A 19,301-nucleotide genomic window follows, 5' to 3' on the forward strand; every position below is an offset into this window, starting at 1 on the left:
TATCTGCCAATTTTCGTGGTGTTTGGGCACCTCCTCCTTAGGGAATTGAGAAAATACCAATAGTTGCTATTTTCGACTATTTCCCTAAATCTTATTCTAAAGGGTGTTTTAGGAAACCTAAAAGGAGGTGGATTCTTATTAGGGTTCTATATAAACACTCTTAGGGCAGAGAATAAGGTGTGGAATTTCTCTCTAAGCTTTCTTACTCTACCACATCAAGTAGAGAGGAGAAAGTGAGCTAATTCCCATTAACTATCTATCTAGTCAAGAAGAAAGGAGTTCTTCTTTTCCAACCACCATTGGTGTGCTAGCTATACAACAAGGTGGGAGATCAAATTGATTGCTCGTGTCCCAAGTAGAGGGGCTACACTTGAAGCTCTTGGTCTTCTCATAAGCAATTGGAAAGGTTCGAGGGAAAACTAGCGAACAAGGTATTTATCTTTCTAGTTTTAATTAATGATTATCATAGGTTTATGCATGTGATCCTGGGAATACTAGTGTAGATATTAGATGTCTTAATTCCGCTATAAACACTAGTAGAAGGGTGTAAAACCCAACATAACCCGATGTAGGATCCGATCGAAGTTAGCCGCGAATTACTTCGTAATTCGACGATCGTAGTTGATTTCTAGCTAAACACTACGACCCCTAAATCAATCGGACTTGATGATCTTCTTCATCAATTGTCCTAGCCAACATATTGCTCGCATTGCCATCTTGGTCGAAGGACATCTACTTCAACTCCTTCAAACCCATGTATCTCTCGACCAATCTGTTGACTTCTTAAATTGGTCAAAGTTGACCAATATTTGGCCTAACACGAGGTCCCAACCACTCCTTAGTTGAAAGGGGAACGACTAAGGAGTAGTAGAATTTATTATCTCTTTTCTGTTTAGAGAAATAAGCTATTTACAAAGGTAATGTTTTTCAAGTTTTCAAGTTCGTACTTGGCCAGAGCTATGAGGTTAGCTCTGCTTAATGTTCTCACAAACCTGTTCCAGGGTTGTCTTTAAATTATTGTTGGCAGATTCAGAGCTAGGAGATTGTGGCTAATGCCATTTGTTTTTCTTAGAGATGTGCTACCCTCCCATCACTCAACTCCACTTCGTAAGGTTTGTTTTTCTTGGGGATGTGCTACCCTCCTGTAAGGCTGTCACTCAGCTCCACTTCACAATTCCTTAGCCATTTCTTTTAGTTTCTCTCACAATAAGTTATTCGTTGTACAGCTCTTATTAACCCGAGCCTTTACATTGAATTTAATTCTCTAGTCAGGATCATACTTTATATTTGTTTTCGTGTATAACTTAATCAAATATTATTGGAATCGGTATCTAGCTCAACATCACTTGGACTGATTTTTCCTGAATTTGACGGAACTATATTTATCAGAATCTCTAGCAAGACGTCTTGTTGGATTCGCCTCGTCGAGCTCTTGAATTTAGACCAAAATTTTGTCCAAATCCGATTCCGTACGAATGAGTTATTACCAAATTAGTTTGGTATGAGTAACATTAACTCTAAACCGGGATTTTGAATTAGTACCACATTTATGATATTGGAGAAGTTTTATTTCCTTATGTAGACTCTTCCATATATTTATGGTATGTTCGTTGAAATGGAAAGGGGTGCAAACCACGCACACGCGGCGTGGGCAAATGGGCGTTTAAGGGCGCATTAGACCCGCACGCACTTTGCACTTTGGCATCGTCGCGAGGAGCGATTGGAGCCTTTGATTTTACGGTCATAGATTTGATCCGATGGTCAGGATGTTTGGCGCCCTTAAGATAGATCCGTTGATGATCTAACGGTGGGCGTTCAAGGCGCGAGATCTTGATAGATCCGTCGAGATCTGACGGTCAAGATGGCACCCGAAAGTCAAGAGTCATATTTGACTGTTGGGAAGCATCCATTCGTCTATATGTACCTGTTTGAAGTGTCACCAATACTTCTATAAATACTAAACAGAATCCAGCAAACATAACACGAAATTTTTAACATTCAAAGTTACATGAGCATTTAGAATTTTAAGAAGTCACTTTCATCTGTCGTTCTTACTGTCTGTTCAAAGTTCGCACGCTTTCAGGTAAAAAACGAAGTACTCTTATTTGTCATCCTGAAAGGTATAACCGTTGTGTCCTGGGACAAACATCTGACTGGTTTTAGTACTAATACCATGGTGTTCATTGTCTTAGGGAAAGAGACAACTGGACTCGACTTTCTCTCTCTAACATTCTAATGAAATTTCTTTTTAAATTATAGTATTACTTTTCTGTTAATCTGTTTCAAATACAGTAATAATTTTAGACATAAAGTTATCTCTGAATTTATTTCAGAAAGACACTCTAAAGTGTATCCTTGTTTTTATTAAAACAGGAAGACTCAATTCTTGATTTTTAATAATACCAGAGAAACAACAATATTTACTTACTAGTCATGTGCAATTTTCACTCCTTTTCTATGTAAAGTGTACTTATATATTCTTTCACTTTTTGTGCTTATAAGTTATTTCTTTGCTTCACAAACTTATCACGGATAAACTTTTTTACTTCTCCAAGTTCTTAGATTTTTGAAATGTCTCCAGTTGTGGCACTCTCTTCTCCATCATTGATGGTCTTCAACCTCTACTCAAGGAAACTATGCTAATTAAGGCAGTGGTGTGCCATCTACTTGTGCCAATGTGGTGGTGACCCATCTCATGTGAACACTCCCTGTTGGACTTGGTTACTATGGTTGTTTGCCTCCCCTATCTCTGTTCCTATGCCCCTCAGTGGAAAAAAAGGAGAGGAAATTCAAGTAATAAACTTTCTTTTTTGTTTTTGTTTGAAAACTCAAGTAATAGACTTGACATTCAACAAAAAAAAAAAAAAGTAAGGGACTTGAGTGATATCTCTCTCCATCTCTCATTAATTTTTGTCCACTATGAGTCAGAGTTGGTACCACAGATATTTTCTGGGTGGCTTGTTTTTGCATACAGTTGTGAGTAGGACATAAAGGCAGATTACTCGTCGCCACTTATGCTCCTTTGGAAGCTTTTTTTTTTTTTTTTTTTTTTGTTGAAAGGATGCTCCTTTGGAAGCTGATAGCCTCTCATTTATATGTCTTGTGACATAAATTTGCTTGTATTTATTTGAGCTTAATTTTCAATTGCATAATATGTCAATTTTGTTTACTTCACAACTTTAAGCAATTCCCTACGAGTCCAAAAGATCTAAGTATTTTATTCGAAAAGAAAGTTACAATCACGGGAAAATAACTCATATTCTAGTTGATTCTTTCCATTATGTGACAATTCATTAGCAACAATTTTGAAGGAACTGTTTTTTAAATTTTGTACATTCAAACAACAGCTAAAATGATAGAAAAATCAAATGTGGGTTTCTCAAATATAATAATTACTAGTTTTCGGTCGACATCCATTTGTTTTAGGATAAATCTATTCTCTTTTCTCTCTCTCTCTCTCTCGTTTTCTATTTTCAAGCAGACAGGGATCAAATTTATTAGTTAAACACAAAATTAGCTACCAAAATTATATTAGCCAAGTTGGTAAACAAGTGGTAAAAGAATCGAATTGTGTTTAAACTTGAAATCCAGCTGCAGTGAACACACTCAATATTATAATGATGTACCTCATTTATTGATGTTTCACAGGGCCACATCAAATCATTTTCTTCCAAAAGAAATGAAGTAGAAAATATAACTTGTGGGAAAGAGACAAAATCAACTACTAATAATCAATAATTAAGTTTTCCCTCCTTCATGATTTGGCCTTTTCTTTTCTTTTCTTTTCTTTTTTTGTAGTGGGCACAAGCCACTTGAGTTTTGGAAGAAAAAAATAGTTAAAACAGGGAGCTCTCCAAATTAGGTAGAGAGAAGTACCATATGATGAAACATAAACTCCATATGTAGGGAACACAAGAAAAAAAATCTAGGATACAAAATTTCAAATAGTGGGAAACAAAAGAAATTTATGATGATCTAAAAAATGGTCATTAGTTGGCTGAGGTCAATGAACCAAGAAAATATCAAGGCAACTCCTAAACAACAAAGACACGGGATAATCTTAAAGGGAAATCCTAATATCTTCTAACTACGAAACAATAGTTTCAATCCAACACGGTGGATCTCAACCACCTTAATCACACCGTTTCTTTACGGCCGGATAAAAACAACCTATAAAAGGTAATCAAATCATCTCGAAGAAGGCACCAATCACAACGTTGAACCAACTCTCTCAATACATCAAGTAAGTCTCCAAATGTTCACTCAATATTAAATTCTTTTAATTGCAAGGGCAATCGGACTTGATCGATGGAGAAGTTTCTGAGCTCTTTGCAAGTTTTCCCTAGATCAAGAGGACTAGGTGCAGAAATAATCACGACAATCTCATCGTTCACAAGTGACAGTATCACGGTCTCATTATTTTGACAGATACCAAAAGAATAAATTTTGACATCAACAAAAAAATAAATAAATTCCAAACACACCTTTTCCCATGTTGCTGACGATCTATATCTCATTCTCTCTCTTCTGTCTCTCTCTCCCATCCATCTCCTTCGCCATAACGTAGAAAAGAGACGGAAAAAGAAAAAGAAAAAAAAGAGTGAGAGAAAGAAAGAAAAAGAGAGAGAGAAAGAGGAGAACAACGATAACGATCGAAGTAGGTGGTGGAGGTTACCGGAGTTGATGGCGGAGATCGCTGGAGTTGATGTTATGTATGGGAGGGGAACATGGAGGAAGAAGAAACCGATGAGACATTAAGGGTGGGCGACGTTCTAAGGAAACAAAAAGTTACAAAATTTCATTTGTTTACACCCAAAAGTTTGTACCCCGGAAAATATCTTTGTTTTCCAAAACTTCGACCTCTATTTTATCAGTGGTGCATGAGAATCAAGCTCAAGAGACCGCTACTTGGTCCAAAATGCATGGATCTGATGATAGCAAAATGAATTGGTCAGAAGCCTAAGATGCGCACTACCAACCCGACTCGTTACATTTTCATGGGTTAGTTACTTTGGGCACCTTTCATGTTTTATCGTTTTTTATTGTCTTGGTGTATCCGTTTATATTTGAAGAATAAGCTAAACACATAAATATGTATAGTCGATTAGATCTTTCGTACGTATCTTTTTATAATTTTTATGTCTATCTAATCTCAAAAAGATATAGAACATCTTATCTTAATCCCTGTCATGTTTCACATTTTATATGTATTCAAATAAAAAACTGAAGAAGCTACATATATAGATCGTTAGATCTTTCCATATGTATATTGCTTTTTACTATTTTTTGTCGAATTACGAATTTGTGAAAGCTTCAGTTTTGTTTCATTTCGATGTGATGAATTCAGATGAACTTGCTTGGATTTCAAGAAAAATAAGAGTCTGGTTTGATGACATGAGAATTTTAACCCGTGAATACCGAGTAACCTGTTATCTGAAATAGTCGTGAGTACCAGGTAACCCGTTATCTGAAACACCCATGAATACAAGGTACCCCCTATCTGAAACACCCGATACTCGTTCGCAAAATTGCCCAGTACGACGAGCCATGTGCAGATTATTTCTTATTTTGTCCGACCCAAGAACTCTAGTGTTCTCAAGAATATGAAACCCAGAACATATGATCAAAAACCATAGGCACACATGAGTACTTGAGCCCCACTCAATTTTCGTCCCTACTTTTGAGTTTCTTACATGGAATAACTATAACAAATACTCTCATCCAAAAAATAACAAAATCCAACGTAGTTATTGTTAGTTTTAACTCCTAGATGCCTCACTAACTTCTTTAAGCTTTTGATGCCCCCAACCCAAGTTAGACGCATAATTGAGGCAAAATCAAACTGAAAGTCCGTCCTTTATTTTCAATTCATGTTCCAACCTCGATAGATTGACCGAAGAAGTCAACCGAATCAGACCAAAATGATCCATCAACGTTTAAGAACTTCATCTGGTTTCTGTCTCGCCTTTGAGAATAAAAACCATAAGCCGATAGAATAATCTACAAAAATCCCATTATTGATAAATAATTGAGTTATTTCTTTTTTGGCTCCCTACTTTGTGACTAGCTTCCTTTATGACCCCCTGTTTCTTATAAATTCAAATTTGACCTGCTCTTTTTATTTAAATTCCTTAACTACCCTTCTTACAAATATATGTTTAAAATAAAAATAATAAAAAACATCCCTCCACCTCACCTCTCTATTTCTCTTCACCTCACCTCTCTCTCTGTCTTCTCCGACAAAGTCGTCGACCGAAAAATTTTCTGGGCGATGACCTTGAAAAATAAAAAAAAAAATTCTCCTCTATCTCTCTCTAAAACTCCGGCAAAGGGGTTTCTCTTCGTCGGAGGTATTGGTCTGTTCAACGAACATACCTTGAAGGTTTGTTCTTGAACATACCAGATCGGTCTGTTCCACGAACCTACCTCTGGCAAAGGGAAATCCCTGCGCCGGAGTGTTTAGAGAGAGAAATGAGAGATTTTTTGTTTATGGTTGAAGGTCGCCGGTCGGAAAATTTTCTGGTCGGCGACCTTGTCGGAGAAGACTGAGAGAGAGAGGTGAGGTGGACAGAGAGGTGAGGTGGACAGAGAGGTGAGTTGTAGAGAGAGAGGTGAGGTGGAGAGAGATGTGAGGTGGAGAGAAAGGTGAGGTGGAAATTCGTGTTTTATAATTAATTTTCTTTTGGAAAAATATTTATGGGAAGGGTAATTATGACATCTACTTTAAAAAAGGGTCATATTTGAATTTATGAAAAATAGGGGGTCAAGAAGGAAGCTGGTCACAAAGTAGGGGGCCAAAAAGGAAATAACTCTAAATAATTTGAGTCTGACTTGAGTCAATATTTTTCTAGTTGTTGTAAAGCAATCCCACATTGGTGGGAGATAGGAGTGTGGTGCTTCTCTTAAGAGGTTAAGCACCCTTCCCTACTGAGATCTAGGTGTGCCAAAGCGGATAATATCACTAGCATCGCGGAAGACTGGTCCGCACCATCCTATAACACTAGTTTGTATATCATTTACCAGTATTCTAGAGGTTGTCATTGTGGATTTTGGATTTTGAGAATATTAGTAGAATCTTACTGGTCAAGTAGGGTCAAAGAGAAGTATGACCTTTCATTTGCCTGTGAAGCCACCAAAGATGGCGTGGGCATTTCCGGAACTTGACGTAATAACTCAAATAATGGTACCGTACTAATAATAAAACGTTAAACTTTTTTTAATCATTTCTTTCTCAAGTCTCAACAAAAAAAATAAACTCGATTGGATCAAGATGATTATTCTCATCTCCTCCTCCGTGTGTTAGTAGAACAAGAAAACAAAGCCGTGCTTCAGCTTCTTCTCTCTCTCTCTCTCTCTATAATCTCTGTTTTTCTAGAGAGAGAAAGAGAGTTTTAGAGAAGACTTCTGTTTAGCTTTAGTTGCTGCTGGAGCTGAAATCTGGTTCAGACTTTCTAACTCTCTGTCTTACTATCTGACATTTTCAAGTTCAAAGGTCAGAACTCAACTTCTTGAACAACTCTTCAATTTTGTTCCTTAATTTTTCTTTCCCTAATTATCTCTCATGTATACTACTCTGGTTTGTTTTCTCGGTTATAATCTCTTGATATTTTTTGATCAGAACTTTTATAATCTTTTTCAATTAAAATTTGAAAACCTTATATTTGTATCTAAATTAGGTTTTCTTTTTCAGATCTCTTTACTGAGAAGACTCTAATCCTGTCAAAGTGTCAACATCTGAAATTGAGCATAAGGGAATACCAATTTGGTTGTTCTTCTAATGGAAAAAAGGTAAGCCTTCCAAAAAAAGGATTTTTTCACAGAAAAAGAAAGGGGATGCTTTTTTCCAGACCAAATATTACATCCTATAGGGAGAATTAATATCTTCTAACTCTTTGTTGAAAGAGTTATTTTAGGTCTAAAAAGAGTCATTCAAGTTAGTAGTAATATTGGGTAGCAAGTATTAGTAAGTTTTGGAGTCCTTCCATGGAGTTTTAACCATATATATAATTTGTTGAAAAGTGAAGATTTTGTCATGTAAGACTGTAAGAGTAACCATTTGGGTAAACGAAAGTATCACACTTTACTCCTATGAGTTGAAATATTGATTTTTTTTTTTTTAACTTCGGAAGTCGATTTTTTACTTGATTTGTTCATTACCCTTGGATTTGGATAGTCAAGAAAACAAGTAAAGTGTTGGTTTGGGTTCTCTCTGCCTGAAAGGATTCTTTGTTCAGGATACCAATATGGATTTTACTATTTTTTAGTGAGGTTGGTTTATAGCTTTGTATATACTATATAGAACTGAGGACATTTTACGGCAGAAAATTTGACTTTTTGAAATTGTATGTTCATATGTTACACATTATAAATGTATTGATCTCTCTCATATCAAATTTCCATTGCAGAAGTCCAACAAGGTACTTGATAGGCTGAGTCTTTTAGTTCAACAGAGCGTAGATGATAAATTGTGTTTTCATCTTAAGACAATGAATCACCAAAGCGTCATTACCTTAAAGCAAACCGAGTCTCCTAAACAAGGTTATTGTGCTGTTGCGTCGCCAATTATCAACGTATTTAGTGATACACCAAAGGATAAAAGTCAATCACATGTTGACATTTCATCTTCACCCTCTTCTCTGTACATACAAGCAGAATCATATAGTTCCTCAAAAGTTCGGCAGTTGTACCCGTTTAAAAAGTCCAAGTTAAATCCCAACCTTGAACCTGATAGCCACATGTCTTATATTTCTGATGTCCAGTACCTGAAGGACGTGTTTTCTCAGTCTTCTTCTACTTTTTGTACCAGTCTATACTTGTCATCCTCAACAAGTACAGAGACCCATCGACAGCTTGGAAACATGCCTTTCCTTCCGCATCCTCCAAAATCTAATCAGCCTATCTCACCCGTTCTTTCGGTGCAATCTCCTCCATCGCCGCTGAGTAGAGATTTAAGCAATCAATATGCTGACGAGCACCCCGAGTATCTCATAGATTTTCTTAATTCGTCCGAGGATGTCTTAGATGGTAGCTTTCTCGGTGGTAATTATGAACGTGACAACTTAGCATTTACTGAGCAGTTGGACTTGCAGTTTTTATCAGAGGAACTTGACATAGCTATTACTGATAGCGGGGAAAATCCAAGGGTTGATGTGAGTATGTCATAGGGATTCATGTACTTTCTTTCCTTTCCTTTCCTTTCCTTTTCTTTTCCTTAAGAGCGAGCAAAAATTTATTCCTAAGAATGTACAGCTCACTTTTGCTTATATTGCCTAGACAAGTGCGATAAATGTTTTCTTATGTATTTTCATCACTTTTAGACTGAAATGTTATATTTTAGTACAGAATTTGTAGTGTTATGTTCTTCTCACCATATTAATTGCCTGACTTTAGAAGATAAGAATCATGAGATCATCTTCAGCCATAGTAGCTTCCATTCGTTTTCTATTTACTCCTTATCCCACCGTCCACACCTATCTTGTATGCATCTTCATGACTTCACCTGAATTGTTCTTGCTTCATATAGGAAATATATGAGGAACCAAAAGTCTTTAGTGCTTCAAATGCTGGGTTGGATGGCAACTCGAACCGTATTGCTCCATTGGTTCTCCCTGTCAATGATCAGAGTCCTTCAAGTGAACCCAGTCCTAGTGCTGCGGCTGCACATAAACCAAGAATGAGGTGGACACCTGATCTCCATGAGCGTTTCATACTAGCGGTCAATAATCTCGATGGGGCTGAAAGTAAGCAAATTAAGTAATTGTCTTTAAGATACTTTGAGTTTAGGTACTAATGCCTGTCGTCTTGCTCTAACACATTTTACTATAACATGCAGAGGCAACTCCGAAGGGTATATTGAAGCTTATGAATGTTGAGGGTTTGACAATTTATCATGTCAAGAGTCATCTGCAGGTAGTTTTTTGTATTATTATAATAAATTAGGTTCTTTATTAAACTAGAACATTGTATTGAGCTCATTGTTTTCCTTTTGAATTAATTGCGCTCACTATTTCATATTCTGGTTTCCAGAAATACCGACTTGCCAAGTACATGCCAGAGCCAAAAGAAGGTAAAATTTCTCATGCTGGAATTATAATGTGTTGACTTATTCATATGGCCATACCTTGCTTGGGTTTTGTCAAGTTTGTATTTTTTCCTTGTAATTCAAAATGATCGAACCTGAATCCCCTTTTCGCCAGCCGGTCGATCTCTGATATGGCCTTTCAACTATTTAAGAACTGGCACTGTTTTGAAAGCAATGGAGGAGTACTGCGGGTAATTTTTAATTACGACGCTCCTGTCCTGTCGACTCTGATAATCTGTTGTGCCTACCTCCCGGATACAGAATAGATCAAACCTAAAATCAAACTCAGAATCAGAAGCTAGTCAGTAGGCTGGGGACTAACGACTAGAACTGAGTGATCGGGGTAGACTTGACATCAATCAGATCAGATTAGTACATATCAATTAATAATGATTGTGTATATGATATAAACTTGTAGGCGAGGTTTACCCTTTGAAATAAAGATAGAAACTCCAACTAGAACTTAAGAAACAAATTAACTAACTTCAATAAACTTTGCTAAAGCTGAAACTAAACTTGAATAACTCTGACCTAAACTTGAAAGAACCTGTATAAACTGATTCTTTATATTAGGACCTCCTTATAGAATACTTTGGGTGTCTGTCTAGATATAGAATACAACCAAAATAACAAGATAGATAGAATTTCAGCAGTCTTCTTTGACATGCAAAAACACGTGCTAGAAAAATAGTACTGACGGATGCAGAAAATTACGTAGTCAAAGCTGTTGTATGTAGTCAGATGGTCTATTGGAAATTTGGCAAGTCATTAGGAATTAGTTTCTGAGTGAGTATTGAACTAAGAACTGGAAATTCATATATAAATCCCAAATTTTAGGGAGACTACGGCATAACTTAACAACACCTGTAATTATTGAACAAAGCTTTGATTTTTAGAGTGAAGACAGTTTTATAATAACTTGGTATTAGAGGCTACATTCTGGAGAGTTTAAATTCTTTGTGGGTTGTTTGTTCTTCGAAGATCTTTCTCATTTCTCTGGAAGATCTTGCTTGCTGTTATAATATTAATCATGGTGCCTTTGGTATTGATATTCTACTTATACAGTATCAAGTATTTGTGATGTTCAATTAATTCAAGATGTCTTTTGATTGTATTCTCAAGACAAAAAGGCCTCATCTTCTGAAGAAAAAGAAAAGAAGGCGGAGTCAAACAGCATTGAAACAGATGGACGCATGAACAGGTAAATAATCTTTTGCTAGTTCTTGTTTCTACTTGTCTACTCATGTTATGGCAATAAGTTTCCTTCATCTTCATTTTCTTTTCCTGTGTTATAGGGGCATGCATCTTACAGATGCCCTCCGCATGCAAATGGAGGTTCAGAAACAACTTCATGAACAGCTAGAGGTGCTTACTAACCCAACCAGTTCTTGATATGTTGCTGAGGATCATTAATTTTTTTCCCAATTGCGAGACTACTTGTGCTGATTCTGGCACATAGCTGAAGGAACAGTTCCACATGGATAAAGAGAAATCTCATGATGAGGAATATTATACCTAGGATCTCTCCACTCTTCGCCATTTGGTTTTGAGTTGAATGCCCACAAATTTAGTATGATATTAGAGCTAGGCCCTCACATAACAAACACGGTGATCATACCTGCTTTATGTCTTCTTACAAATTTGATATGGTATTGGAGCTAGATCCACACATGATAGGCCCAATCATCTTGCTTTACGTCACCTTAAAAAAGGGCATGTGTTAGGATCAAAGGAATGCCACTAGTGACTTAGTGAGTGGGTGTGTGAGAATAGTTACACATGGACAAAAGGAAGCCTCATAATAAAGAATGTTTTATCCAAGCACTCTCCACTCACTGCCAATTCATTCATAAAATATGTTTTGATTTCAATACTTGATTACTCTCATAAAGAAACGTTCCAGCTGACAACGTTCAAATTGCATTTGTGTAGTCCATTTGCAGAACTCAAACTATTCTTTAGAGGACAAATATATCTCTATTTTGCCTCTTTATTTGTCCGTGAAAACCCATAAGTTTTGGTTTGCTGAAGCTTATGCTTGATTCGTTGTTCAGAAACATTTTATTAGCTCTTTGAAATGAATATTTGTCTGGTTTCTTATAATTTGTCGTTTGTTTAGTTCTTGTTCTTATTCCTCCCTTCAGCACCCATGACTTGTTCAAACCTTTTTGGAAGTGAATCATTTAAACTCGAGTGGTCTTTCATGCAGGTGCAAAGGGCACTCCAGTTACGTATAGAGGAACACGCACGATACCTGCAAAAGATTATGGAAGACCAGCAGAAAGCTGGTAATCCTTTCGTGAACACACTAAAACAAACTGAAAAAGATCGCCCATTATGTCCACCCGGCACTGACTTGCCTAAAGAAACTGAGGATGACTCATCAAAGCAGGAAGACGCAGAATGTACTGAAGCAGAAGAGCAGACAGCAGGTCGTAAACGAACTTGTAATGAAACTACCGAAGGAACCCCCATCGACAACGCTGTCATTAATAGTTCAGAGTGATAATGATTGATCCGACTCGGCACTCTCGTGTCTTTTATTTTCTCCGTCTGAGATTGCCAGTTTTTTAGTTAAGTTTTGTATAGTGTATGTACAGATTAATGGAAAAGAAAAAAAAAAAGGTAGAAGTAGAACTGGTTAGTGGGTTTGGTGGAGTAGAAAGATGTGTATCAGGTTTGGTCAATCCTCAAAAAGAAGGGAAGAGGCTATATTCTGTAATTCTATTTTGTTAGAAATGGCAAGGGATAGTTTGATTTTAGTTAGGATCTTGTGCCCTAAACCCGAAAATGCTGTCATCTATTTCTCTCTTTAGTCATGTATTGGATTCCATTGCCAAAATATGCAGGTGGGTGTCTGAATCTTGTTTATGTTATTCTTTAATGTACTTGATAGTTTACATCATGCAATGTCTAGTATGTTATTCAGATCGAGAAACAGCTCCACCTTTATAGTGAATCGAACTTGTGACCTTTTGATTTTCGGATTTGATGCATAACTAACTAGCCGCACAGTTGTTGGCGGATGTTTTTTTTTTTGAATTTGTCAGCGTGCCTCGAACTCTTGACCTCTAAAGTGGAAGATTAAACATCTTACCACTGCAACCAAGAGTTGTTGGCAATTGTTGGCTGATGTTGACATTAAATACATGTTAGTTTTATATAGCCACAGTATTTATTCCAAATGATTTCATCAATGTTCTTGATCATGATGATTGTTTAGAGTTTGTTTTTATCATATTCCTGATTGTTAAGTGTTTGTTTTTATCATATTCCTTCATAGAATCTATTGAGATTTATTCATCCATGTTCTTGATTATGATGATTGTTTAGTGCTTGTTTTTATCATATTCCTTCATAAACTTTATTGAGATTTATTCATTTGCTACATAAATTAAATGTCTTTTTGTTTTTCTTTGAAATTTTTCCTAATTGTAATGTAAACTCTTGAATGCTGAGTAGCGGTGTACTCGAGTCGAGTCGAGTCGAGTAGTGAGATGTTAAAACTCGGTTAGTGGATTTGATGTTTGCTAGAGCTCGAGCTCGTTCGAGTAATTGTCCACTTGCTCGAGCACGACTGGTGTAAGTTTGAAAGAGCTCGAGCTCGAGCTTGCATTGTTTTAAACTCGTTTATCAAAATGCTTCAAATTGAAACAACTTCCTAAATTATCAAAATACTTCATTGATCATTTGTCAGTTGTCACATATAATAGTGATTATTAATGATTCATTTTTTTTTGTTGAGCGAACTAACAACACCAACACTACAGAAAGGAAGTATCAAGAAGATCTTGCACCGAGTGCCACGTTCGTCGTATCCGGTTTTTTCTTTCCCATTTTGCCAATTCGTCTGCCTCCTTATTGACTTGTCTCGGTACATAGGAGAAGATGAGGCCCTCAGACTAGTTTCTGAGTCTCGATATGTTGATAAGATGTTTTCCAGATTGCCATTGCGTCGCCGAGGAGTTTTTGTTAAGGTGCATGATTAGGTTCCGATGGTCGCTTTCTATGTGAATGTACCGCAACTTGAGATCAGCCGCCCAATGGAGAGCATGAAAAATTGCTTGGCATTCACATTCTTCTACGTTTTGCCCTCTAATGATGTCTGCTAGAGCTGCTATGAATCGTACATAATACAACCAATACCTGTGGGTTCATTCATAGTTGCGAAGGAGGCATCCACATTAATTTTGATGTACGGGCTAGTTGGAGGTGTCCATACACTTGTTCATCACTCTCTTTGTCGTTCTTATTCTTAGTGATGCTTGTCATAATACTATTAATATTGTTGATTACCTGCAAAGGAGATTGTAATCTCGAAGAAATTTTTTTATCACATCTAGCTTTCCAAATAGTCCATAAAGTTTTAGCGAATAGAGTTACCTTTTCCTCATCCATGTCTTTCCATTGAATAATCCATTCATTCAAGTTGTTGATGTTATCAATGATCACATGTGTGATGTTTCATCGTTATCGCAGTAGGTACATTTGAAATCATTACCAATATATTTGCCTATTTTGTTTCGTACCGGTAGACTGTTCGTACAACATTTTCATAGAAATAATTTAATACGAGGAGTGGTGTTAATTTTCCATATAAATTTTCATTCTATCGTTTCATAATCGTAATTATTGGTTCGAAGATAGTGGTACATAGATCGTATTGTAAAGTTACCTTACTTGGTTAGAGTCCATTTCATCGAGTCTTCCTGAAGAGCCTGCAAATTGATACTTCATTCCAATAATCTTTTAATGGTTGATATTACATGCACAAGTTTCAATACTAATACGTAATTATGTACTACACTATTATAATAGTATGTTAAATGAGATGTTCACGAGTAGCTCGGGATACACTAAAGAATGATCAAGCTCGACTCGTTTACATAAACGACTATGATTTTGGACTCGTGTTAAACTCGTATCGTTAATCTTCGAGTCGAACACGAGAAATAGTCGAGTCAACCTCGAGCAGCTCGTTAAAAGCTCGGCTCGAGTACACCCCTAATATTGAGCAAGTAGTATAAACTCTTAAAGGTTTCCTCTATGAAAATATATAAAATTCGTAGTGAATTTTTCAGTCTATTTTCATTGTTTATTAAAGACTAGGAATAGATTATGGTGTTGAACTCGTAATCTTTGATGGAACAATCACAATAATTATTGCAGGAAATTGTCACAGTCGTTGTCAGCTTCAACGGGCCTTGGCCAAGTTTGCCGGACCATTGTGGTAGATGATGATCGGCGTGATCATCGAGGACAGGATCCTAACTGTTAGACTTGACATGATCTCGTCAGCTTGATGATAGCCTATCTATAAAAAGAACAGGCTCGTCAAACAAATAATTCTGTTCAAATGTGAAAACTGCATTGCAAAAATTTATTATACAATTAGTTTTAGTTCAAACATTAATAACTTTTGGCAGAGTAAAAAAAAAAAACGCCCCCATCTAATATATAAAACAGGTCAGTCGGTTATTTTGGATATGTCTGGCCGTCCATTTTTGTTGGGATTTGATAGAGATCACATCCTACGGCTGGTATAAATCCCTCTATATGTAAATAAACTCAAAAGGGAAGGTAGTAGTGTCATTACTTAATTTTTTTTAAATACGGTTAGGATATCCCTAAAAATAACGACTGCCCCACTTTATTCTCATTCTACTTTTCCCTCTCACCATTTCTCCAACAAATCTTCCCACTAAATTAGTCTGTTTGGAATCTTTCCACTAAATAAGTTACATTTAATATATAAAAATAGGTCAACTACATCAGGCTATCAAAGCGTTTGGGGCACCGGTGCTGTTCCAAAAGAAGGACGACGGAAGTCGTAGCCCGTACATTGACTATAGAGCCCTCAACAAAGGAGTGACCAAGGGGAAGAAGTTTCGACTATTGCTATGAAAAGAAAAGAGAGAAGACTAGAAAAGAGGCCCGCTTATTGACCTTACTTATTGAGATAGCGACTTTACTTATTGACCTTCATGAGCATGGGTGACTGCATCTCATGTTTCAGAGATCTCTATAAAAAGAGGGAAATAAATAGGAAATGATGGATCGAATCCTGCCATTCCAAACGCTACTTGAAAAGCCTATGCCTACGCCTTTCCCTTTTCTCTAATAATATGGTAAGCATCCAGCTCACGATCCAGGGCTACTGCTTCAACAATTAACTGAGCTCCGGAAGTCAGGTTAAGACGTCGACTTATACAGGATCTTGTCAGAGGAGTGCTTAGTAATGAAAGAACATTTAAAACAAATAAATAGCTTCATCGCTCAACATAAGCACAATAGACATTACACCACATTACACTAGAACATTCTCCTACACCCCCCACCCCCCTCAAGCTGGAGCATGAATGTCAAACATGCCCAGCTTAGACAGATACATAGAGTGCCAATCAATAAGTTGGAAAGGGCCTTTCTGAGAATATTGACAACTTGCTCATTGGACTTGGTGTATGGAGTAGTGGTCTCGCCCGACGTGACCTTGTCACAAATAAAATAACAATCTACTTCAAGAACAACCCTATCGGAGAACCTGGGCATGCATAGTTCCCCGGTAAGGACGGAACGAATGCGGGTGGGAAAGACTTTTCTATCGAAATGAGGGTCGCGAAGTGAGATGAGAGGTTTACGTAAGCTTAGAAGGGCGACCCCATTATAGATAGTAGGGCAGCGGGCGATAATATCGTTTCTTCGCCGAAACAATTGCCCTTTCCCTGCCGAAGGGCGTCGGGCTCCGGCTCCACGCACCTGCTGACACCTTTTGAAGCACTTTCTAGTGTGAACCACCAAGGAGCGTCCCGCGTTTCGCAGTAGTAGCTTGTTCGAATCGCGTCACGAGTCTACAAGCCTTTCTCATTTCAGTGCTCGCCTTTTGAATCTGTAGATTAGGTGGGGGAGAATGTCACACATCGAACACCTTATGTGCATTTCCCTTCCCATTTGTAGCTACATCTGGACTTTGGGCTCGTGGACATGGACTTATGGATTTGGATCAAGACGGTCTCGGAGTGATGGTTAGACTAAGAGAACCCTTCAGATACCGTAAGATGCATTTTACAGCCTAGAGATGTACGGTGGTGAGAGCGTGCATGGACTGACAAACTTGAGTGACGGCATAACCTTGTGTGATCTGGGATAATCAGATCGAATTTGTCGGAGATCACCTGCTTTGAAGGACCCACGGGGCGGTAACTTAGATCAAAAGACCTTTATTCCTCCATTAGGAAGCATCTGCACCTCGAACCTCAAGTCCATCTACTCCATATCCTGGTGGCAAGGCTCTAAACAAGCTATTCCATCCCCGATTAGTCCCAGATGCCAACAGATTCCCACACAGCTCGAGTTGGTTTTGTGCGGTTATCCGATCCAAGCATGCCACAAAAAAGGGGCTTTGCAACCGAAGCGAACCGAGGAGCCGAGTGACATGCCAGCGCTACTAATTGAGTACCAACACGTAGCTGTGCTGTCAGTAAGAAGGGAGATGGCGCCTTTCGAAGCACTTTCTAGTGTGAACCACCAAGGAACGTCCCGCGTTCCGCGATAGTAGCTTGTTCAAATCACGTCACGAGTCGCCATGTTTGAAATTTGCATTTCTTCGTCGGGCTTAGACCATGTCTCCGGGTTTTGCTATTCGAGAACAGGTACAGAATCCAAATCAATTAAGATTCGGAGGCGGATGCCTCCTAAAGAGTAACGGAGGTGTGCGAAGGTAGGCTCAAGCTAAGATTCTGCTCGTGAGCGTAATGGTATAAGCCTGCCTGGCTTGCCCGATTTTCCGAAGGCGGGTCAACCTCAGGAACCCCAGGGGGCCAATCCCTAATTTCATGTTCTGATCCTTTCCTTGTCAGTCAAGTGGCTTCCACTCCTCGCTTAGTTACCGTTAGTACTCGAAAATTCTCTCTTTCTCGGGGCTCTTGCTACTTACCTTCTAGTGTACCTCCGAAGCCATACTGGGTCTAGCTGACGACCTTCTATCTAAAGCGTGTCTGTCGTCTTATTTTGGATAAGTCTGGCTGTCCATTTTTGTTGGGAGCTTGATAGAGATCACATCCAACGCCTGGTATAAATCCCTCTTTATGTAAACAAACTCAAAAGGGAAGGGTAATAGTGTCATTAATTAATTTTTTTTAAATACGGTTAGGATATCCCTAAAATAACTACTGCCCCACTTTCTTCTCATTCTACTTTTCCATCTCACCATTTCTCCAACAAATTTTCCCACTAAATTAGTCTGTTTGGAATCATTCCACTAAATAAGTTACAATATCCATAGGATTATTTCTCTCTCTATATTCTTTGCAATTATATTTCTCTCTCTATTATCTGCAATTCTCTCTTTTCTAAAATTATGGAAGTTTTTAATTTGTAGGAAGAATTTGAGAATGTTACGGTTTTAGCTAAGAGGGACATGTCGCGTCCGTAGGACTCGGCGGAAACCTAGTTCTTGTAAAAGGTGTCCTTGGTACTCTTTTAACTAGGGAAATGTTGTTTGACGGGCTTCAGTAAAAGGTGCCCAAAAACCTAGTATTTAGGCCTAAAGAGTACCAAGTTTAAAATATATTCAGTAAAATTTATCTGAATCTTTAGAAATGTGAAAAATGCCTCTTTCAAAGGAGTGATTTTAATAATATTAAAATATAAGGGCCTTCAACAACGGAGAAGCGCCGCCAACAACTGGTAGCTCAATTGGTCAGTGCATCTACTCCGTAATGCGGAGGGCTTTAGACTATTTAAGTCGACGGACTTTAAGCCAGTAACAATTCGGCAGTTATCGTGCTTATCACATTGTATCGATGCCTTTGTAATGACCATGGTAGTCAATATTAGAAAAAAAACAACGGAGGAATGCCTTCCAAATTTCCCCTCACACCATAATCATTTGAAACCCAAAATATTAAAAATTATTTTGGGTTTTTGGTAAAGAAATCTACAACTAAACCACATTTAGTCCACCCTAATATTAATAAAGGGTTTTAAACCAAAATACTAATATTTATAATGGAAATCTAGTCCAAATGGACCCGTCTCCATAGAAACACAAATCTCTATGATTTCTAATTTTTCATAATAGCTTTTGTAACTTTGTATATAAGATATTACTCGCTTTTGAAAAACAATCCCCAAAATTCTCTTCCTTTTTTTTTTCCTCTGATTTTTCTCTCTCCAATCTTCTCTCTTCCATAACCGAAACCCTCTTTCTTTCTCTCTATAA

At 37.6% G+C, this 19,301-nt stretch overlaps 1 protein-coding gene across 2 annotated transcripts; it reads left to right on the forward strand.

Annotated features, from left to right (window-relative positions):
- The first annotated feature begins 7,024 nt into the window (after positions 1-7,024).
- On the forward strand, positions 7,025-12,843 carry LOC147531826 (myb-like HTH transcriptional regulator family protein). 2 transcript variants are annotated; one of them, XM_086646914.1, is made up of 9 exons: positions 7,025-7,492; positions 7,691-7,788; positions 8,406-9,149; positions 9,524-9,740; positions 9,833-9,909; positions 10,027-10,066; positions 11,204-11,282; positions 11,377-11,446; positions 12,291-12,843. In XM_086646914.1, exons 3-9 carry the CDS (start codon positions 8,487-8,489, stop codon positions 12,585-12,587), a joined length of 1,443 nt encoding a protein of 480 aa, XP_086503040.1. In that variant the 5' UTR covers positions 7,025-7,492; positions 7,691-7,788; positions 8,406-8,486; the 3' UTR covers positions 12,588-12,843. The 2 variants fall into 2 exon arrangements, with proteins under 2 accessions (XP_086503040.1, XP_086503041.1); XM_086646915.1 differs by having other exon boundaries at positions 7,357-7,492; positions 7,691-8,268; positions 8,307-9,149.
- Positions 12,844-19,301: the final 6,458 nt, after the last annotated feature.

This window comes from Eschscholzia californica, unplaced genomic scaffold (assembly GCF_041429995.1).
Source record: "Eschscholzia californica isolate CP2 unplaced genomic scaffold, dmEscCali1.0.p SCAF_6, whole genome shotgun sequence".
In the NCBI taxonomy this organism is placed as follows: Eukaryota; Viridiplantae; Streptophyta; class Magnoliopsida; order Ranunculales; family Papaveraceae; genus Eschscholzia; species Eschscholzia californica.